The sequence below is a fragment of the Heptranchias perlo genome, chromosome 33, assembly GCF_035084215.1.
Source record: "Heptranchias perlo isolate sHepPer1 chromosome 33, sHepPer1.hap1, whole genome shotgun sequence".
Taxonomy (NCBI): domain Eukaryota; kingdom Metazoa; phylum Chordata; class Chondrichthyes; order Hexanchiformes; family Hexanchidae; genus Heptranchias; species Heptranchias perlo.
Genome location: NC_090357.1, coordinates 25,081,851 through 25,105,805, shown reverse-complemented (window position 1 = coordinate 25,105,805; position 23,955 = coordinate 25,081,851). Strand labels below are relative to the sequence as shown.

The following is a 23,955-nucleotide window of genomic DNA, read 5'->3' as shown; positions in this document are numbered from 1 at the left end:
GTCTAACCAAGGTTCTATACAAGTTTAATGTAACTTCTCTACTTTTCAATTCTATCCTTTACAAATGAATCCCAGTGCTTGTTTTGTTTTTATGGCCTTATTAACCTGTGCCACTACTTTTAGTGATGTGTATCTGTACCCCCAACTCCCTCTGCTCCTCTATCCCATTTAGACTCTTATTATCCAAGCAGTATGTGGCTTCCTTATTCTTCCTAAAAATGTAATAGCTCACACTTTTCTATATTGAAATTCATTTGCGAATTATACGCCCATTCTGCAAGTTTATTAACGTCTTCTTGCAGTTTGTCGCAGTCTCCCTCAGTATTTACTATACCCCCAATATGGTGTCATCTTTCGGATGAGCGTTAAACCGAGGCCCTGTCTGCCCTCTCAGGTGGACATAAAAGATCCCATGACACAATTTTGAAGAAGAGCAAGGGAGTTCTCCCTGTTGTCCTGGCCAATATTTATCCCTAAACCAACGTCACTAAAACAGATTATCTGATCATTATCACATTGCTGTTTGTGGGACCTTGCTGTGCGCAAATTGGCTGCTGAGTGGTCTACACTACAACACTGACTACGTTTCAAAAAACTACTTCATTGGGATAATCTGAGGTCATGAAATGTGCTCTAAAAATGCAAGTTATTTCCTTCTTTCACGCCAAAGTAAAGGGGATTAGCCATGAGAAAATATTGGGGAATTCCAAACTTTACAGTGTAGAAAGGGGAAAAACCTCATGGAGGTATATCAAATATATGTTATAGATAAGGTGAAGCCAGATTGCTACTTCAAATTAAGCCATGAAAATGGACAAATATAAATTGATAGAAGTAAATTTGAAATAGATATTAAAAAGGGGGGTCTTTCCTTAAAAAGTAATAAATGTTTTAATCTGTCGGGAGACTACTAGAGATAAAAACATTAGGGGCATTTAAAAGGCAGCTGGATGTTATAATGAGAGAGTTAATGCACTAGAGGGATAAATTGTGACGGGCCGAAGTATCTTGTCACATCCTACGTAATTGTGCATATATAATAATAGCAGCATGTATCCCAATCCAGCTAGGTCTGCATTGATAGGCCTGTTGTGTGGTCATTTCCCCAGCCCCAACGGTGCTGTACGTATTTTTTTGAACACAAGATTTGATTTGAAATTTTTTTGAAAACCCAATACAACCTAGAAAGTGATTTGCGACTGTGGGATATTGCCTGAATCAGACAGTGATTGAGCAGCGAGAGACCCTGGACTCCTGACCCCACCCCACAGCCTCCGCACAATCCACACAAGTCAAGACTCGCCCTGAATCGAGAGATTGGGCAAGCACCGAATACTGATGTGATCTGTCACAAGGAAACCAAAACGTCTTATTTTTAGTTTGGGGTAGTGTAAGCAGGAACATTCGCTCATTATTGCTGCCCTGTCACTCTCGGTACTGTGAGGGTTAACACATTCCACCAACCCATTCATAAAAAAATAAACCTTCAATTGTTGGGTTTACTGCTAGCAGCATTTGTCCAAATGCACAATCTCTCAGATTAAGAGTGTTAGGATTCACTGTCCCACACGCAGTTACCTCCAGGGTGCACCACTGACAGGGGACAGATCCATGTTAGAATGAATGTGTTTGGAGAAAGGTCCCTGAGTGTCGTTGGGGCTGCCAGAGGACAATCGAGCTCTCTTCACACCTGGAAAAAAGGAACAGAAGAAACTGAAGACCAACCAAAAGGTTTTATAACATTGCACAGAATGTAACTCCTGCCCCTCACAAAGTGGACCACTCCTCTCAGGATACAGCTCATCACCGCCTGATCAGGTTTCAGTCTCACAACAAGTGTACCAGCTTTTGGTTCCAACAGGAAAAAATATCAGCAAGTGGTCAGATCTCAGTCCTCTTTCGGACTACTGGCTTCATTCCCGGTCACTGGTGCCATGAAAACATATAGAAGCACTGGAGAGTGTGCAGGGAAGAGCAAGAAAACCAATCCCAAGTATAATGGGGATGAGCTACGATAGTCACAGAAGCTTAAAATCTACAGTATAGAAAGCAAGAGGGGGGGCCTTATTAGGGATATAAAGTATTAAATGATAGATAGGGCATAGCCAGAATACTACTTCGAATTAATGCATGAAGGTAGGACCCAATGATATAAAATTTAATTTGGTGAGAAATGGTTTAAGAACGGATATTGGGGAGAGCTTTTTTTTTTTAAAACTGAAGTGCTAAATGTTTAGAACAGTTGGATTAGTACAGACAAGCATCAGGGGTGTTCAAAGTGAGAACGACTGCTCTCATGGGACAGTAGAGGTACTGGAGGAATGAGCTTTGATGGGCTGACTGGCCTTATATTATGAGTTTTAAATACTGTACTTCCCAGCAGCGACTGAATGTCAAATAAACATTTCCAAAATGCCTCAATAATACTATGACTGAATACTTTTCCCCTTCCCACACCTCTCCAGAAGAGTATGACATGAGTGCAGCCCAATTCCTTTTGTGCAGGAGTATAATTGCTGAGTGTACTACCTGTGTCAGGATAGTAGAGTACTTAAAGCAATTCTATACCAAAGTAAACCAGTCACTGAGTTATTCCCACCCTCCCCCGTCACTGGAAACACCAGTGCAGTTTGCAAACCCCACCATCCCCCAATCCTTCTCTTTCCCAACTGAATTTACGAATCTCTTCAAAAATTCCCAACCATACAATATCATAAAACAGAAAATTCTGGAAATACACAATGGATCAGTCAACATATGAGAGGGGGAGGGGGGGAAAAAAAAGACAGGTTAAGATTTCAGATGGGTTCAGAAGAGATTTACTACAATGATTCCAGGGATGAGAGACATTAATTACGTGGTGGAGAAGCTGGGGTTGTTCTCCTTGGAACAGAGAAGGTTGCGAGGAGATTTGATTAGAGGTATTCAAAATCATGATGGGTCTAGACAGAGTAGATAGAGAGAAACTGTTTCCATTGGCGGAAGGGTCAAGAACCAGAGGACACAGATGTAAGGTGACTGGCAAAGGAACCAAAGGTGACATGAGGAAAAACTTTTTTATTTTACACAATGAGTGGTCAGGGTCTGGAATGCACTGTCCCAGGGGGAGTGGTGGAGGCAGATTCAATCATGGCCTTCAAAAGCAAACTGGACAAATACTTGAAAGGAAAAAATTTGCAGGGCTACGGGGATAGGGTGAGGCAGTGGGACTAGCTGGATTGCTCTTGCATAGAACTGGCATGGATTCGATGGGCCGAATAGCCTCCTGACGTGCTGTAACCTTTCTATGATTCTATGTGGATTGTTCAGAGGCTGCAGACCTGGGATGAGAGTCCAGGGTCCCTCATTATTCAACCAGCTGCACTGTCTAATTTAGACAGCATCCCCACCCCAACACAAACCATTTTCTAGGTTGAATTGGGTTTTTACATTTTTGTCAAAACACTTGAAACATTAACCTGTCTTTTCTCTCTCAGATGCTGACTGACCTGCTGTGAATTTCCAGCGTTTCCTGTTTTAATCTCAGATTTCCAGACTTTTTACTTTCATTTGCACAAAATCCTAATCCAGCTGGGGGAGGGGAGGGGAGGGAGTGGAAGGGATTCGAGAAAAATCATCCATACTGTTGCTTACTAGAGGAGAATTCAGGTACAGATCAGTGTGAGATGAAGCACACTCTCAGAAACAGCCCACATACAAAACACAACAGACAAGAAAAAGATAGGGCATGAGAACATTGCATCAAGTCTTGCACATATTGCAATTCAGAAGCCAGCTGGACTATTTCAGATATCTCACCTCTTTTCCCAAAAAAACTAGCAGGAGGAGAGGAATGGCCTGAGTCCTTGTCTAGAATCTCAAATGCATCCATTTCCCAAACAAACTAATACATCAAATATTTTCTCAGTTAAGGTTTCATAAAGGAACTGCACTTCCTTTGTGATCGGCATTAAATCTACCTCACTTACAGTTTAGGCAATGAACACTCTTGGACACAATTACTGCGTTAAATTAACTTACCCCTTTTAAATTGGTTACTGAACCACCTGTCCTTTTTAATGTCTGAAATTGTGGCTCTGTTCTTGGCACCTTCCATCAGAATCTTGTTCAGCAGACCTGCACAAACCACATAGATAGTCATACAGCGGGCAGTGCTAGAAAGGAGTTACACTGTGCCGTTAATGTACAGCACGGTGTAAAGGTCTCCGACCTGCCCCTCTCCATCTGTAGAAAGGTACCTGTCATGACAGTACAGGGTAGAACACTCAAGCTTTGTAACATTAGAAGCTAGCTTAAAAACAGGATGATAATGCGCCCCAGCTGTACCAACGGGGCAGATAGGAAAAGGCAGCAAGTACATAGGAAGAGCAGTAGGCCATTCAGCCCCTCGAGCCTGTTCCACCATTCAATTAGATCACGGCTGATCGGTATCTTAACACCATTTACCCGCCTTGGTTCCATATTCCTTAATACCCTTGCCTTACAAAAAAAAAAACTATTGATCTCAGTTTTTACATTTTCAATTGACCTAGCCTCTTTTGTGTGTGTGTGTGTGTGTGTGTGTGTGTGTGTGTGGGGGGGGGGGGGGAGGGTGGAGAAAGAGAGTTCCAGATTTCCACTACCCTTTGTGTGAAGTGCTTCTTGACATCACCCCTGAACAGCCTAGCTCTAATTTTAAGGTTATGCCCCTTTGTTCTGGACTCCCCCGCCAGAGGAAATAGTTTCACTCCATTTACCATATCAAATCTTTTAATCATCTTAAACACTTCAATTAGATCACTCCCTAATCTTCTATACTCAATGACAATTGTGTGCCATTAGTTAGCCACAGCCGGTCTTGGGATTTCCAGCAGCCAACTCAAGCAATGGTGTAGTTGCCTGAAAATAAGTCACCTATCCGTGCTCCACAGTACACATCACAGGGAGTCCCAAGGAAACATAATGCATATATTTGGGAATGATTACAAGTAAGGGAGACAAAAAGATCAAAGCTTGGAGTCATTACTCATCTCAACCCAAAGTTCTGAGATTTAGTTATGCCCCTGGAATCACTTCCTATTAGACACAGAGTTATGAAATGGACATTGGGGATATATTCTCTTTGGATCCGGCGTTCAAAGTGAGAATGGCTGCTCTAATGGGACAGTAGGGGTGCCAGAGGAATGAGCTTTGATGGGCTGACTGACCTTTTATCATGAGCTTTAAATACTGTACTTCCCAGCAGCGGCTGAACAACAAGTAAACATTCCCAATATGTCTCAACAAGACTACAACGAAATACATTTCCCCTTCCCCCATCTGATACAATGACAGTCACACAGTTGGATTAATGATCCTTACATACTGTTGTAAATGTATCCAATTAAAAATAGCAAATTCTACACATGTATTTTGGATTTTAACGTTTTTTTTTTGGACATGACGAAAAGCTTGAAAACTCAGCTCAGCATAAGGCAAGTCTGGTGTTGTGTTTTAGAGCTTCACTGACTATTTCACTTGTGCTCAGCATCAAGCACCACTTACAAAAGCAAGCCTTTGCTCCCTACAAATTAAATGACCTTACACGCACAGTACCTGGTCATGTAGGGGTTAAACACAAACCTTTTACTGTAATGAGCTCACCAGAATGGAAATCTCATGTTCTCCTAGCCTTCAGATAATGGAAGATAAACACTCTACCAAACCATGCAATTTAGGTTATAAACTATGAATCAGCTTTACTGAAAGTAAAAATTAAACATTAGGCGAAAGTCAATACCACAGATTTCACTTTATTACAGACCTATCTTACACATCTTTGGGTACGTGATACTTGACTAACTGTCTTAATGATACTGAAGTTGGGCCGGTGCCCGTGATCAAACTTATACGTAGGGTGTAGTCTATACGCATGGAGTCTCCATGTATCCACCTCCACGTCAGCTGCAGTGCAATGGAACAGGAAGAACTGAAGAGCTAGCAGAAAGCAGCCAAACATCTCTCTCTCTCTGCCTAATGAGGAGCTGTCAAACAAGCCCTGCCCACCGATACAGTGTGGGACCTCCTCCATTGGCAGAACCACGTTATTTAGCTCCTGGACAGTCCTTCAGAGACGTCCATGTACAATAGCAGCTGGCTGACTGTTGTCTGGAACAAAGCCCAACAGTTGAATGTGAATTTTCTCCCAAACCAGAAAATCTAAGCCGTTCACAAAATTAAAGTGACAACCAAACTTCCATACACTTCCAGAAAGGAGTTTTTCTTTGACTTCAGATACGACAGATCTCCCAGTCACATGTATTTATTTTGGTGTTAACGACTATAACACACAATTACTGTCATTACCACAGGGTTAGCAAGAATAATCAGCAGTCAATTACTGGAAAACTCCAAGTACTGATTATAAACCACAACCCTGTAATATAGTAAGTATCAACTTCAAAAGTAACTAATTGGCTGTGAAATACTTAGAGATCGCACCCCATCCAAAAAAACAAAACAAGTTTATTTTTCCCCCTCTTTCTATAACGAGTCTAATTATCGTATAATACAGAAAACGAATACTTGGAATGAGTTACAACGCTGTAATGGTGGGGTTCAGAGTGTCACATTCGATTAAAGCTGAAGGTGTGATGAGACTCAATGGCTCAAATGGTTAAGATACACAGACCAGAAAGGTCTCAAGTCTGATCCCCCAGTCTGCACTGAGCTGGTTAATCTCAGGCAGGATAGCACAAATGGCCTCAGCACCCCCAGGTGGGGGAGGGGGAGGGGGAGGGGGAGGGGGAGGGGGAGGGGGAGGGGGAGGGGGAGGGGAGAGAAAGGAAAACAGCCACACTCTACTGCCAATGGCCGCTGCTAGAAGTAAACATGTGGACATCAGGTGAGGACAGGACTCAGGCGGTTGTGATGCACACTACGTTTGAATAGCCTGCCTTCTCTCTGGACTCACAGGAGAACAGCCACTTGAGGTACTGGAGGCTGGCCACGTTACTCACGCTACCATGCCCCAGCCAGCAGTGGCTAACTTAAAGAGTAGAGGATAGAAACTAAGAGAAATAAAGGCTGCAATTGTGATTTAGGAAATCATCTGAACCCCTCAAATAAATCCAGCCTTGTAACTCTTTACATTAAGCACTTTATCCAAGAGTATTGTTGGCACAAGTCTGCTATTGCTGCTCACTTTGTGAATTGGTCTGCTATCTGTACCCAGCTCCAGCTACCTTAATACCAATAATGTCAGAGGAGTAGGCCATTCAGCCCCTTGGGCCTGCTCCACTATTCAATTAGATAATAAAACAGATAGCACCTCCGACAGTGCAGCACTCCCTCAGTACCACACTGAAGTGTCATGCTAGATTATGTGCTCGAGGTAACAAGAGGACACAGATTTAAAAGTGACTGACAAAAGAAACAGAGGTGACATGAGGAAACATTTTTTTTTTAAACGCAGCGAGTTGTTATGATCTGGAATGCACGGCCTGAAAGGGTGGTGGAAACAGATTCAATAATAACTTTCAAAAGGGAATTGGATAAATACTTGAAAGGAAAAAAACTACAGAGCTATGGGGGGGGGGGGGGGGGGAAAGAGTGGGACTAATTGGATAGCTCTTTCAAAGAGCAGGCACGATCAGCCGAATGGCCTCCTTCTGTGCTGTACCATACTATGAAGTCTTTGGAGTGCGTCTTGAACTCACAACCTTCTGACTCAGAGGCGAGTCCTACCCACTGAGCCACGGCAGCGTTTCCTCCCATTTGTAAATTTGCCAACAGCTACTCTCAGTGCTGGACTGGCCAAGGAGATGACCCTGTATCATTTCCTTACTCAGTGGGACAGCATCGATCTTCTTCCATGGCGTCAGGTATAATTTCTTCTCATTCCAATCACAGTACTCCTGGCAACTCTCCGCAGGCTGGTCCCAGGGTAGCTCTGCAACACAGAATCATCCATCAGTAAAGAAGGCAAACACAGTCTGTGTTCTAAAGATGTGTCCTGGCATTTGAAACGGTCTCCCCGTCTATTCCCCACTCTCCTCCCCTTTTTAAAAAAAAACATTAAAATGAATGAAATTTTAAAACTTTACACATATATTTTGAGAGCACCCATCACACGTTGAAGCGTCAAAAGTTTAGAAAAAATACAAAGAAAGCCAGAATGTCAAAGTGAAAGTTATTTCACGTTGCTGAAATCTGCACTAAGGCATACTGCTAAAACTGCAACAGCAAGGCTATTGAAGCACCTGGGTAAATCACTGTGTCTGCTCCTGTTAAAGAACAGTGCTCTTTGGGGATGGAAGAAAGCAGTTGGGAAAGAAACAAATCTTTTTGCAAGTAGTAAAAAAACAAGAGTCCAATACTATAGGTCATAAATATAAGATAGTCACTAATAAATACAATAAGGAATTCAGGAGAAACTTCTTTACCCAGAGAGTGGTTAGAATGTGGAACTTGCTACCACAAGGAGTAGTTGGGGCAAATAGCAGAGATATATTTAAGGGGAAGCTAGATAAGTACATGAAGGAGAATGGAATAGAAGAATATGCAGATAGGGCTAGATGAATTAGGGTGGGAGGAGGCTTGTGTGGAGCATAAACACTGGCATAGACCAGTTGGGGCCAAATAACCTGTTTCTGTGCTGTAAATTCCATGTAATAGTATAGTTTCAGAATTTCTCTTACGCAGGTGTAGAAATTCTAACTTTCGGTAAAGAGAGAGCAATTGTTGTGAGCAAACCAAGATAAGTCTCCTGTCAAGGTACTTGCCAAGGAGCAAGGTTTAGGTGCACCTTCATTTCCTTGAGCAGGGAGTCAACAACTCACATTTGTGTAGCACCTCTCACACAAAATCTGCAAGCTGCTCTCCAGGGAGGTAGGACACCGGGTGGGAAGCAAATAAAAGCACAGTCAAAGTGATAACTTGGCATCTATTCAGTTTAAACAAAATTCAAAGTTGTTCATCTACAGCATATTCACACCATTTGTTGCACTAGTTCAGCCCCATAGCAAATAAAGCCTTAATACAGTCAAGTCTGCCAATCCCGGACACTCTACACAGTACTTTTTTACTACAGTTAAGCCTACCAATCCCTGACACGGTACACAGTACCTTTTTACTACAGTTAAGCCTACCAATCCCAGACACGGTACACAGTATCTTTTTACTATGGTCATGCCTGCCAATCCAACACTGTACACAGTAACTTTTCACTACGGTTAAATGGCAAAACTGTACTCTGTAAACTCCAACAGCCTCTAGTGGCAGCCCACTGTTATGGTACTCTCCCTTCTCCAAAGGGCAACAATTTCACACAGTGTTGAATTCAAATCTGCCACAAATAAATTCTGGAAATGTTCATCTCAGCTCTGAAAAGCTCTACATGTATAATATTAACAAGGGCCAATACAGATTCTCAATGCTGGACAAAGCAGACCGCTTAATCGGCAGCCCATCCACTGACTTAAACATCGATTCCCTCCACCACCGGCGTACCGTCGCTGCAGTGTGTACTAAATACAGGATGCAATGCACCAACTCACCAAGGATTCTTTGGCAGCACCTCCCAAACCTGTGACCTCCACCACCTAGAAGGACAAGGGCAGCAGGTGCATGGGAACACCATCACCTCCAAGTTCCCCTCCAAGTCACAAACCATCCTGACTTGGAAATATATCGCCGTTCCTTCATCGTCGCTGGGTCAAAATCCTGGAACTCTCATCCTAACAGCACTGTGGGATCACCATCACCACATGGACCGCAGGGGTTCAAGAAGACGGCTCACCACCACCTTCTCAAGGTGCAACTGGGGATGGGCAATAAATGACAGCCTTGCCAGCGATGCCCACATCCCAAGAATAAATAGAAAATAAAGCTGCAGCGTAACAAATTTTAAACAGACACAAATGCTGCTCTGTATTTTTCCCAAACTGAAAATTGCTCGAGGTAAAGTAAGAGGGCATTGTTCTCAATGACATAAATGCCGGCCTTGCCAGCGACGCCCACATCCCGTGAACGAATATAAAAAAAAAGAAAAAAAAAAATCAGCAGTTCAGAAACTGCTGCTTGCTTCTGGTGTTAGAAAAGACATGCAGCAAAATCATTTATCAAGGCCTCTATGACTTCAAGTTTGGACCTTGAAGGCTCATTGTTTGACGTTATATATTCTGTGCGCAAATTTAAGCATATTCCTGCACTTCATTATTACATTAGAAAGGTACTGTCTACAATTAAGTTGGGGGAGAGAAACACGAGTATTAATTTCATCAACAGGAGAAATCTTGGCTGTCCAAGTTGCTTAAATTGCTCTTTGATGCGCAGCACACTACATGCACTTACAAACTTCACTACTGAGTGGCGGAACCTGCAATGCTCCCCTGCAATTCCCCAAAAAGCAATCTGGGGGAACACGAGCAGAGGGCTAACAGAGGCAAGGTAATCCGTAAAGTTTAACAGCAGCTTTGACAAAAGCCAGGGAGGAGGCTGTCTGCCCAATTTATGAACATACGAAATTGACGGGCAGGAAAAAAACCAGCTGGTCCATCAAGCCTGCCCCACACCACGATGGCCGGAGCATCACGACTAGACACTGCCCACCTTTCCCTCCCCCCACAGCCATGTAATCTCCTGGGAGTGGCCAAAAAAGAGAAAAAAACTCAAGGACAATAAAAGGGAAAAAATACACTGGAAAGTTCCTCTCCGACCCTAATTTCTCAACAAGAGGATACAGGGCTTGGTATTAACTTGCATATAGATGGCAAAAGAATATTGTTAGGGATGCATGTTATGTGCAAATTGATTTCCCTGGGGAGCCACAGAAAAAGCTAGGGAGGAAGGGAAATAGGAAAGGATAAAAAGTTATTCTTTGAACATGTAGCCAGTATTGTTCTATTACAATTGTTCAACCTCTATTTCTGTTTAACTAATAACACAGCTCTGCAATTGCTTAGAACCACCCCTGGCATATAAGAGAATATTCCACGCTCCTTCACAGTCATTACTTGCATTAAAACTCAGTCCACTTTCAATTTTTTAACACCACAAAAATGTATTGATAGACATAGAAAATTTAATTTAGTGGCCTATAGGAAACCCTGGGTGTGATTGCTGTATTGATGTGCATGTAGGCTACAGACCCTTTTCAAACTGAGAGACAGACACACAATTAGTACAGTATGATAAACCATGCCATCTTAAACAATCCCTGGAGTATCACTCAGCATATTACTGCTTAAAAGCTGAACAAACCTCCAGCCAGCATTGCAACAAGCACAATGCCACACGACCAGATATCCACAGGCTCCGCACGGAACTCCTTCCTCTTCAGCAGCTCTGGAGCAACATAGGGCAGAGTGCCACACATTTTATTCAGTAACCTCTCACGGCTATTGTGTCTGAATACTGTTGCCAAGCCAAAATCAGAGATCTTCAGGTTATCTAGAGGGGGGTGAAAAAAACACAGGGCCGAGGACATCAGCACAATTACAGTCAAGTATTTCACACTGTTTCTATATTGATGGACTGACAGTGGCAGGTTCACAGGATTCCCTCCACTACAGGCACAGCATCAATAAGGAGCTAACTCCACTCCACTGACGATGCCCAGGGCTCTACTTTCTATGGTCACAAGAGCTGCATCTGTTGGCCCTCCTATAGGAATGGAAAGAAAAAACTGAAACACTTGCAGGGTACTGATCTGTGCAACAGGGCTGCTCTCGGAGAAATACAGGCAATCTATTCTAGATCATAACATGCCGCGCAAAAAAAATTCTCCTCATCTCTCCCCCCCACCCCCCACTTCTTTTGCCAATTATCTTAACACCTTCAACACTCACTTCAATTCCCACTACAGGAAAGTTTGCTCAATTCCTGTGCACCTCCTACAAGGCAATTTGACATGCTGAAGTAGGCCCAAGAACAGAGGCCTGACTGATTATCAATTTGTGCACATCCTTTTTTCAGATGGGGAGCACAGGAAAGGGTAATAAAGTTTTAAATGTTAAGCCAAGATGAGCCCTCCTTTCCACCATGGTCTTACTGTCTGCTCAGAGTTACATAGAAGATATATATTGGGGGCACGTTAAATAGTGTTCAGTCCCAGGACATAACTACAGACATAATCAATTGAGATCAATCGCAATCAATCAGATTTTAAAGGGTTTCTATTAAAAACTCAGTTTAATTTTAAAGATTAGGTGTGAATATAAAAGCCAGAGGGTCAGCCTGAAGGTGCAGGCAGTAGCACCATGCTCAGGGCCATAGTCACTGTCTTCCTCCTTCATCAATTTGCAGGAAAACTGGGAAATGCCTCAAGTTATAACAAGGCAACAATACCAGGGGATGGAGAGACCAGCAATGAACAGATCATTGCTGGTATAGATACAAAGGGATTTCACAGAACCTCTCAGTTCAGATAATAATTGATTTTCCGTCCACTGAATAAAAAAAAAATGTTTGCAAATTGATCAGTGAACTCAGCTACTGCCTGATGCATTCATGGTAATTTACAGAAGATTGCATCCCTCACAGCAATCTCACCCAGGCACAACCACCTTCAGGAGAGAGTAGAGATGAAAAGGGGTGAAACATAAAAAATAGGGGCAAGAGTAGGCCATTTGGCCCTTTGGGTCTACTCCGCCATTCAAAATGATCATGGCTGATCGTCTAACTCAGTACCCTGTTCCCGCTTTCTCCCTTTAGCATTAAGAAGTATATCTATCTCCTTCTTGAATACATCTAATGACTTGGCCTCCACAGCCTTCTGTGGTAGAGAATTCCACAGGTTCACCATCCTCTGAGTGAAGAAATTTCTCCTCATCTCGGTTCTAAATGGCATACCCCGTATCCTGAGACTGTGACCCCTGGTTCTGGACTCCCCAGCCATCGGGAACATCCTCCCTACATCTAGTCTGTCTAGTCCCGTTAGAATTTTATATGTTTCGATGAGATCACCTCTCATTCTTCTAAACTCTAGTGAATATAGGCCCAGTCGACCCAATCTCTCCTCATACGTCAGTCCTGCCATCCCAGGAATCAATCTGGTAAACCTTCATTGCACTCCCTCCATGGCAAGGACATCCTCCCTCACATAAGGAGACCAAAACTGCACACAATACTCCAGATGTAGTCTCACCAAGGCCCTGTACAACTGCAGTAAGACATCCCTGCTCCTGTACTCAAATCCTCTTGCAATGAACGCCAACGTACCATTTGCCTTCCTAACTGCTTGCTGCACCTGAATGCTCACTTTCAGCGACTGGTGTACAAGGACACCCAGGTCTCGTTGCCCTTTTCCCAATCTATCACCATTCAGATAATAATCTGTCTTTCTGTTTTTACAACCAAAGTGGATAACCTCACATTTTTCCACATTATATTGCATCTGCCATGTTCTTGCCCACTCACCCAACTTGTCTAAATCACATTGGAGCATCTTTGCATCCTCCTCACAGCTCACATTCCACCCCAGCTTTGTCATCTGCAAACTTGGAAATGTTACATTCCGTTCCCTCATCCAAATCATTGATATATATTGTGAATAGCTGGGGCCCAAGCACTGATCCCTGCGATACCCCACTAGTCACTGCCTGCCACCCGGAAAAAGACCCATTTATTCCTGTCTGTCTACCAATTCTCAATCCATTCCAGTATATTCCCCCCAATCCCATGTGCTTTAATTTTGCACACTAACCTCTTGTGTGGGACCTTATCAAAAGCCTTCTGAAAATCCAAATACACCACTACCACTGGTTCTCCCCTATCTATTCTACTAGTTACCTCCTCAAAAAATTATCAAAAAGGAAATTATTCCCATCCTTTTCCTCGAATGCTGTGATTTCTTTTATTCCGAGTTACTGCACGCCAACAAAAAAAACCTTTAAATCATTTGAGTTCCCTTCCAATTCTCTATCCCCACCTTCTGAAAGCTGGGTACAGGCACTGGACGGCCTTCAGTTCCTTATTAAAGTGGCCGTTCTGCACATCGAGATACACAAGTGTTGGTAAGCTCGACAACTAAAGTGGGTGCCATAGCTGAGCCCAATCCTTTGCTCACCGAACACATGCCCGCAAGCACTTTGCACGCAACAGAAATCAACGGATGGTAATGAGGGGTGGGAACATTGCTTGATTTTGCCCTCCCTAGCTCAGAGGCACTGAGTGCCACTGCTTAACTCTAAATGAGATCTGCTAACTCAGCACAGATCGGAGATTGAACCTGGGCTCTTCAAGGTCTGCATACCTCACAACCACACCAGGTGGTTCAAGTACCAGCTTTGACTGGGTTAACTCATCATTCTTTAAGTGAAAATTATATCATCCACATACAAAATCAAGGCAAGGTACACAAGTGGGAAGGGAGGAAAAAAAATGTTCAGCTGGAATCATCGTCACGTTCCCCGTAAGGAGCAAGACTTTGGCTCAGTGGCAGAATTCCCACCTTCGAGTCAGAAGGTGCAGGATCCGTTGCCCGCTCCAGACAGTCCCGGCGAGTGGAGACCGGAGCACCGGCTCTGAATGTTGGGTTGACATCCAGCCGTGTCCGGTGGGTGTGAGTGGGTCCCCCTCATCACATGGGTTGTGGGAGCTCATAAAACCCTCCCGCCGCATAGGACTAACCAATCCTATCTACTGGTTTAAAGATGGTTACAGCCATGGAAGGAGTGCTCAGACTGCAAATCCTTCCACTACTTCACACTATTCTCCAAGGGAAGAGTGTAAAGATACAAAAAGAACCACATATACGTGGCAGCTCTTCTCTTTCACGATATCTGTTGTGCTTTTCACCTCACCATCTGCACCAGTTACACTCCTGCCCACTACTCAAGGGATTTCTGTTGCAAAAATATAGCTCAAGCTTTCTCGGAAATTTTGGGAATTTGGCACATGGTGAACAACCGACTTTTTTGTGCTTTCTTCAACCCTAAAAATTAAAAGATCTATTTTGCTATTAGATACTGTACCTCGGTCATCGAGCAGCAGGTTCTCTGGCTTGATGTCCCTGTGTGTAATTCCAATGCTGTGAAGGTACTCCTGGAAGAGGGCAAAGGCAGAGTTTTATTTTGAATTAACTGATGGCTCTTTCCAAATCTCCAGGCCCACAAAATATATCCAGGACTCAGGCGCAAGTGAGAAATACATGTCCAAACAGAACAGAGTTGCCTTGGCTTTGTGGGCCGGACTGGCAGGGCTAACGGGCCAGATGTGGCTGCTGGGTTACAGTTTGGACACCCTGGTTTACAGTACATTTACTTTGCTCTGGGTTCAAACTGGACTTCCAACACTCATTTCATTGTTTCTGATTTGAAAGAGTGGAACACAGTAGTGTTTGTGCTTTACAACAACAACTTGCATTTACATAGCGCCTTTAACACAGTAAAACGTCCCAAGGTGCTTCACAGAAGCGGTATCAAACAAAAATTGACACGAGTCAAAGGAGGAGATATTAGGACAGGTGACTAAAAACTTGGTCAAAGAGGTATGTTTTAAGGAGAGTCTTAGAGGAGGAGAGAGAGGTGGAGGGAGTTCCAGAGCTTAGCGCCTAGCCTGAAGGCACAGCCACCACTATGGAGCAATTTAAAATCGAGGATGCACAAGAGGTCAGAATTGGAAAAGTGCACAGATCTCGGAGGGTTGTAGGTTATAGTATTAGTGGGCGTGCAAACTCAGTTCTGACATACAAAGCTCGTTGAGAATGCATGTGTAAGTAAATAAACATTCCACAATCCACCTATAGTTACACAGTGCAATGCTACATCGTATAAAGAAACTCCCTGTAGTACCCTGTACATCCCATACAACATGTCCAATTAAAAAACAGTAATCATAATGCAGAGAATGAGCAATACTCACCACTCCCGCTATCAACTGCTGGAAAAACCTATGAGCATCCACTTCAGGCATCCCCACGTCAGGTTCTGTGAGAATACAAATCAAATCAATCACAGCCTTAATCTAATATCATTTATTGAATAATTAAACATTTGTGTCTCTAAAATTATAGCATTTCACACCAGTTCAACTTTATTCCCATTTCCCAGCCCTTGCTTCGATCGGGCACCTGAGCACACATTGCCATACGGAAGGTCAACTGAGTCAGCTTATGCAACAAACTAAAATTCATCCCATGTTGTAATTGTAGAGTCAGGCTGTCCAAAGTGCGCAATACAGCAATGCCCTCCTTACCCATGGCTGATTTTATTCAATACAATGCAATGAGCAAAATCAACCAATTTATAAGGAGGGCTAATGGTTACAGATCATTAACAGCTTTTAAAGTAAAGCAATCAAATTGCTCCTAAAATAGGTGCAAGGTTGGTACCTGCTTAACGGCTAGATAGGCAATCTTTACTGTTCCTGCTATTTTAGAATAGACAAACTGATTGTGATTGAAAGCTCTCTATTGCTTGTGCGGGGTGTACATTACAGCAATGTGTCTTTCATAGTGGACTGTGGAAATTACATGATTATGGCTCAATTTAGCAGCCAGGACCCAACTCACTAAAGGATTCCTCAGGCCTCCGACTTCCTCCACTCTCTGTTTCTTCTTCATATTCATCATCCAACTCTATCCACTCTTTTACTGATGGTTTCATTCTACATTCAACTTCCTTCAGATTGCACGCCCATAGTGCAGGCAACCTCCAGTGCTCTTGCAATGCCACGACTCAATCACTGCATCTTGACCTACTCCGTGCTCTGGAAAGGCACAATGAAAAGTTGCCTTCTTTCAATTCTTAGAAGCGTTGCTTGCAAATCTACCCAACAGCCTCTTACTTTAGTTCTCCCACAGTCCTTCATTTATCGAAATTCTAGGCCTCAACAACTATAAAGTCCACATCTGTGCAATATCTGAATACTGCTCCCATGTCTGGGGAGGTGCAAAACACCTCACTTACACTCCTGGACAGGAGACTGATAGGTGATGTCTCTCTCTCTCTGCGATCGTTCTTGCTCTGAACTTTCCTCTCTCGTCTATCCAAGCTCCGAATATTCTGCCCTTCACACTATTCCTCCTCCCAACATCCTCACAGGAGATCGAGACTCATGACAGTCTCCTATTGTAACTCATTCTTTCCCAGGACCTGACAACTGTGGGACTCTTCGCCTCCTTCCCTTTCTCCTACAACCTACAGGCTTTTAGAAGTCAAAGACAGTTGTGCAAGTGGGGCATGTTATTCATTAGTGGGATCACACACCCACACACACACACACACACCCACAGCAGGAAACTAGGCCACAAGCATTGAACTCAATTGTGGTGCATCTCACTGCCCCAATTGAGATCAGCAACCCAGCACGGATCAGGGATTGATCCAGACTTGCACAGCTCAGTACCCAGTGGTGAATTTACCCACCGATTGATCCCAAGGAGGGGTTTCAACAAGTGAACCCTTACTGGGAGTGTCTGTAAAAGTGGCTCCAACAGTGTAAACAAACCATCATAAAATTAGCCAGTTTGGAATCAGCACGTAATGCGCTCAGTCTCCTTTGACCTTGCCTGCCCCCCAAGGATTATCTGAGGTTCCTACCTATTCTATCAAAGAGCTCCCCTCCACTGCAATACTCCAGAAACAAGTACTGAATGTTCGCCTCGCGCCGATGCCCATAAAAGCGGACCATGTTTGCGTGGTTTAACATCTTATTGATGCAGATCTCCTTCTTGATGTTCTCGGGACAGTCAAGAGCACGTGTGGTGTCCACTTTCTTCACTGCGACCGCCTCCTCCGTCCGCCGATTCACAGCCAATTGCACCCTACGGGCAAACAAACTGGCTTAAATATGATGTCAAACAGCTCCAAAGACATTCAATCTATTTAAGGAACTTTATGCCTTAAGCAGGATTTGTTAGTGGTAGAATCACAGGTAATTTTTCAGGAGAAAAAAAATGTAACCAATTTGAGAAGTACCAGAAGTGACTTTTATCTTAAAAGAGCTCCGATTCTGCAAAGTACTTCACAAGAGCGATACGTCTACAGAAAACCTCTCCTAATAGGCATGCATAAGCAGTTAAGACTCACTCGCCGTATGCCCCTTCACCCAACGTCTGCACCAGATCCCAATCTTCCACAAATGGAACCGCCATCTTCCCAGACACAAACCGTGCTGAAAAACAAACATTACTCATCAACACAAGAGAAAGTAATAATTAGGGTACACAAGAATGTTAACTTCATTTGAAAAACAATCTTCCCATCATTTGGGATGATCTAATTTTTCCTTTCCCATCCCCCTGAGCTAGTACGCTAACATCAGAAACCCAATCATGTCACATAAAGCTGAATACTGATGGCTGAAGATACAGGCTTCAAAGATAATGGAAAGTTTATCTGGGCCCATGTTCCAGATTAGTTTCCTGTCTCATTCCCCTGCACTCCAGCTGATGAGAGCAGAAGAAAAGATCCAAAGGGAAGGGCACACTGCATTTTGGGCGCACAATTTAAACTTTTAGTTTTCAGTTTTACAACAAAGTGCACAAAAGCCCATCATGTTTTTGAGATATATCCATGAAGTGCTTCAGAACAAACTGCTGTTTTCATCAATTTTAAGAAACTTTTTCTTTTAGCACCGGACATGCACAGTGTTTCTTGTTAAAGGTACACTGCCAGTCGCAGACCCAGGTTCTTTTGTCAAGACTTCCACTCCATTGCACAAACCCAGTTTAGTGAATGATGGGCAACAGCTGCCTCTCCTCCTCCTTCAAAAGCCTTCTCAAAACCTACCTCTTTCGGTCACCACCCCGAACCCTCCATTCCTTGGTGAAGTGCTTTGGTCATTTTATTACATTAAAGGCAGCATAAAGTGCAATTTATTGTTGTAATGTTATAAGCCGCACTGCATAAAATCTGCATTTGCTGCATCCCCAGAAAACTCCACTCGGCGCAAATCATCAATTGTAGAACGACAATGGTGGCAAAAGAGACGGACAGCAATTAACAGCATTGCAACTAGTCTGAGGCTGATCCAAAATGTTAAGCAGAGAAGACATTGCAAAATGGTTCACAATTCTTTGGTCTCTTTTGAATCTTCCTTCTTCTCCTGCCATCTCTATCCTTACCGATATACAGCGCTAAAGGTCTCGAGTGGGTAAACACCACAGACCCACTCCCCCCCCCTTTGTTGTGATAACACTGGTCAAAATCAAGAGAATGAGCAACAACTATATTGCAATTAAATCAAAGCTATATCCTCCAGTACTAAGTCCAGAATGCTCAGAGCAAATGTCCAAAATCAACCTTTGATGCCCCTCCCAATACAGAATTTTGTGCACCATCAAATTCTCATCAATAAAATCTTGGAAGGAGCTGCTTCTTCCTGATCAATGCAGCTTGTTTATCTTTCTTCCATTCTGTAGACAATATGTTAACGTCTGATGATTTGTTGGACTGAATAGTTTGGACTATTGAAGAGAAATTTCTCTCAGTCTAACGGGCTCCTGCATAATCTCAGACATGCTGTCTGCTACGACATGCCGGTGGTGTACGACATGCCGGTGGTGTACGACAGTTCTTGTTCTGCTCTCTTCCACTCTCCACCCTTCAATTCCAGCTCTTCCAACAATTTATGTGCCAAACAAACAAGTTCCTGTTGGAACTGCTACAATGAAGTTTAGAACATCCTTCTTTCCAGAATTTTTTTAAGGTATTGGTGTCTGTATGCTGCTCATCAAACCTACTCAACATTTTATCACCACCCCAGACACCACCCATTGTAACTCCTCCCCCCAAAACCAAGTCTCCCCCACAGACAGGACACCCCTGCCACCCCCCCAGACAGGACACCCATTACCCCTCCCCACCCCACAAACAAGAACCCCCCACCACAAACAGGACCCCCTGCCACCCCCCAGACAGGACACCCATTACCCCTCCCCACCCCACAAACAAGGCCCAACCCCCCCACAAATAGGACCCCTCCACCATCCACAAACAGGGCCCCCACTGCCATTTCCCCCCCCCAGACATAACACCCATCCCCACCACCCACAAACAGGACCTCCCTCCCCTACAAGATTCCCCCTCCCTCCCTCCGGGCGGCGCCTCCTACCTATACCTACTCCGCAGGCTCCCAGCGAGACTGTCTGAGGAGCGACCCTCAGCCTCTCACTCGGCCTCCCTCAACTTCTCCTCAGACAGCAGCCGAGTTTGGCGCCTTGCGTAACTGCACCACGTCCGCTCTACGTCATTACGCTCCAGACGACGTATATGCAAATATGACGTCTGCTCTGGCGGGAGATTCAAACCTGAGACTGCACTGGAACAGGACAGACAGCAGCAGAGGAGGTTCCAAGGGCTCTTTGTTTATTAGTTATTTTATAACGTGACGGACCTTGTTAATTGAATGGACTGAAAATTCAGCAGTTTTTTTTGTACTTTTGCATGTAAGATAACAAAGTACTCTAACTAAGTTTGTCAGTAGAAGAGGTTCCCAAACATTCTTTTGATGAGCCTCCCTTCGGAAATTCACGCCCCATGCACACCCCCTCTTTCTAAGAAACTGTATCTTTGCATGGAACAAGAGGATCTTATTTTCCCATGAATAAAACATGACATATTGCTTAAGACAGAAAGTAACATAAATAGCACAGTACTATTATAATACTGAATAAATTAGTACATCAAAGAACACCTTTTGTGGGTGAGTAGGATGAGCCTGTTTGCTGCCAGTGCACAATTTGTGGATTCTCGGTTTGATTTCAGAGAGTTTCAAACGCAAATCAGTCTCTCTGTTCAAGCAGCTTCTACAATTATTTCTGATGTAAGTAAGCGATGAAAATCCCACTATGGCTACAAGAGCAGGTCAGAGGCTGGGTATTCTGCGTCAAGTGAACTCCTGACTCCCCAAAGCCTTTCCACCATCTATAAGGCACAAGTCAGGAGTGTGATGGAATTCTCTCCACTTGCCTGGATGAGTGCAGCTCCTACAACACTCAAGAGGTTCGACACCATCCAGGATAAAGCAGCCCGCTTGATTGGCACCCCATCCACCACCCTAAACATTCACTCCCTTCACCACCAGTGCACAGTGGCTGCAGTGTGTACCATCCACAGGATGCACTGCAGTAACTCGCCAAGGCTTCTGCGACCGCACCTCCCAAACCTGCAACCTCTACCACCTAGAAGGACAAGAGCAGCAGCCACATGGGAATAACACCACCTGAACATTTCCCTCCAAGTCACACACCATTCCGACTTGGAAATATATCGCCATTCTTTCATCGTCGCTGGGTCAAAATCCTGGAACTCCCTAACAGCACTGTGGGAGAACCTTCACCAGACGGACTGCAGCGGTTCAAGAAGGCGGCTCACCGCCACCTTCTCAAGGGCAATTAGGGATGGGCAATAAATGCTGGCCTCGCCAGTGACGCCCACATCCCATGAACGAATAAAAAAAACACAGTTACGTTGAGGCAATGTCGTGGACAAGTATTTTAACTGCTCTTTGGGACAACTCAGGGAACTCTGAATTGAGAGCCAGCACTGTTTAATCAAATTCTCTTTTAGATTCATGACAATCTTGGTCTTTGCTACAAAATCTTCTAAAAAAACAGATTTCGAACCTAGACAAAATCCTGCAATTCATTTGCCTCTCTCTCAAAAAAATATTCGATGAATTTTATGTAAAGTTGAGACAAATGCTCCAGAATCACATCTTTAACTTCTAGGACCGACATTTCACAGTCCATAATAACAAGACAATGTCGGGAACATGGTTACATTGCCTTGCAGCTCATAGCTATTCCATAGTAAAAGTTGCTGTGGCAAATCTCTGTACTTTATTGTGCATGATGAAAATGTTACAGTCCTTGTCTTGCAAAGAAAGGTTGAGTTCTTTGACCTGTCAAATATGTCGGCGAAAATCGCCCAGTAAAACCTGGACGTGTTGGTCAAGGAAATGATGGTGAAATGGTGATTCACAGTCGAACAAAAACAGGCAGCACTCCTCCCTGACGTTGCAGATTCTTGCCATGTCTCACCATGAGACAGCCATCGAAGTTGTTCGATTACCTTCATCTGTCCATTCAGTTGGAAGATCTGACGTTTGAAAAATTCTTGTGGTTTACCTTTTGAGGGCTGGATGTTTGGTCTCCAAGTGGCGTTTTAGTTTCCTGGTTTCATTCTATCCTGAGCAAAAACTTCAGCACAAACGCATTGCAGTTGAGGACTTTCGTCAGAACCAGTAAATATGAATCGCAAATCCAAGTAGGAAGATTATGTTTGCTATTTTTCTCCTGCCTGGTTCTACTTGTTCCTTTCTCAGGATCAACATCCTCAACTTGACGCTTCAGAAAACGCTCCATTCATTCATAATTATTGAACACCAAATGTCACAGTTACTCAAAAGCAACAAAAACAGCTTGCATTCATATAGCGCCTTTAACGTAGTAAAACAGCCTAAGGTGCTTCACAGGAGCGATTATCAAACAAAATTTGACAGTAAGGAGATATTAGGACATGTGACCAAAAGCTTGGTCAAAGAGGTAGGTTTTAAGGAGCATCTTAAAGGAGGTAGAGAGAGGCAGAGAGGTTTAGGGAGGGAATTCCAGAGCTTAGAGCTGAGCCAGCTGAAGGCACAGCCGCCAATGATGGAGCGATTAAAATCAGGGATGCACAGGAAGCCAGAATTGGAGGAGCACAGAGATCTCGGAGGATTGTAGGGCTGGAGGAGGTTACAGACTTAGGGAGGGGCGAGGCCATGGAAGGATTTAAAAAACAAGGAAGAGAATTTTAAAATCACTATTCCAGGATCATTCAGGAATGCAAAGATAATGCAGCTTCTCTTCTCCACTACAAACTGTCTTCTTAAATCCCTCTCCGAGCGAGCACAGGGGTGATGGGTGAATGGGACTTGGTGCGAGTTAGGATAAGGGGAGCAGAGTTTTGGATGAGCTCAAGTTTATGGAGGGTGAAAGATGGGAGGCCGGCCAGGAGAGCATTGGAATAGTCAAGTCTAGAGGTAACAAAGGCGTGAATGAGTTTCAGCAGCAGATGAGCTGAGGCAGGGATGGAGACAGGTGATGTTACGGAGGTGGAAGTAGACGGTCTTGGTGATGGAGTGGATATGTGGTCGGAAGCTCATCTCAGAGTCAAATAGGATGCCAAAATAGCGAACGGTCTAGTTCAGCCTCAGATAGTGGCCAGGGAGAGGGATGGAGTCGATGGCTAGGGAACGGTGTTTGCGGCGGGGACCAAAGACAATGGCTTCGGTCTTCCCAGTATTTAATTGAAGGAAATTTGCTCATCCAGTATTGGATGTCGGACAAGCAGTGTGACAAATGAGAGACAGTGGAGGGGTCGAGGAGGTGTTGGTGAGGTAGAGCTGGGTGTCGTCAGTGCACATTTGGAATCTGATGTTGTATTTTCGGAAGATGTCACGGAAAGTATGTAGATGAGAAATAGGAGGGGGCCATGGATAGATCCTCGGGGGACTCCAGAGGTAACGGTGCGGGAGCAGGAAGAGAAGCCGTTGCAGGTGATTCTCTGGCTACGACTAGATAGATAAGAATGGAATCAGGCGAGCGCAGTCCCACCCAGCTGGAAGATAGAGGAGAAGCTTTGGAGAAGGATGGTGTGGTCAACTGTGTCAAAGGCTGCAGACAGGTCGAGAAGCATGAGGAGGGATAGTTCACCATGGTCACAGTCACATAGGATGTCATTTGTGACTTTGATAAGGAGCGTTTCCGAACTGTGGCAGGGGCGGAAACCTGATTGGAGGGATTCAAACATGAAGAGGCGGGGGGTGGGGTGAAGATGGCAAATTTGAAGGGGGTGGGGCAGTACCTGAGGAGAGGGAACTGTTAACAATATCATGGGGGCCAGGAAGAGAAGTTGGGTGGTCAGTATTTTGATGCGAATAGCGTCGAGGGAGCAGGAGGTGGATCTCATGGTCAAGATGAGCTCAGAGAGGGCATGAGGGGAGATAGGAGAGAAACTAAAGAAAGATGCGAGTTCAGGGCTAGGGCAAGGGGGAACTTTAGGGGAAGTT

The 23,955-nt window shown here is 44.1% G+C and overlaps 1 protein-coding gene across 3 annotated transcripts in view; it reads right to left on the bottom strand.

Annotated features, from left to right (window-relative positions):
• Positions 1-20,122, bottom strand: part of chek1 (checkpoint kinase 1) — a 32,997-nt gene extending 12,875 nt beyond the window's left edge. Inside the window, exons 1-9 of one of the 3 annotated variants that reach the window (XM_067971070.1) lie at positions 20,027-20,122; positions 17,991-18,075; positions 17,502-17,725; positions 15,823-15,887; positions 14,934-15,003; positions 11,221-11,409; positions 7,805-7,909; positions 4,021-4,116; positions 1,579-1,690 (exon numbers count right to left, since the gene is read on the bottom strand). In XM_067971070.1, coding sequence (XP_067827171.1) covers positions 1,579-1,690; positions 4,021-4,116; positions 7,805-7,909; positions 11,221-11,409; positions 14,934-15,003; positions 15,823-15,887; positions 17,502-17,725; positions 17,991-18,055 — 926 coding nt within the window. In that variant the 5' untranslated portion in view covers positions 18,056-18,075; positions 20,027-20,122. Of the gene's footprint in view, positions 1-1,578; positions 1,691-4,020; positions 4,117-7,804; positions 7,910-11,220; positions 11,410-14,933; positions 15,004-15,822; positions 15,888-17,501; positions 17,726-17,990; positions 18,076-20,016 lie in introns of all 3 variants that reach the window. The other 2 variants (XM_067971071.1, XM_067971072.1) reach the window with 2 other exon arrangements.
• Positions 20,123-23,955: the final 3,833 nt, after the last annotated feature.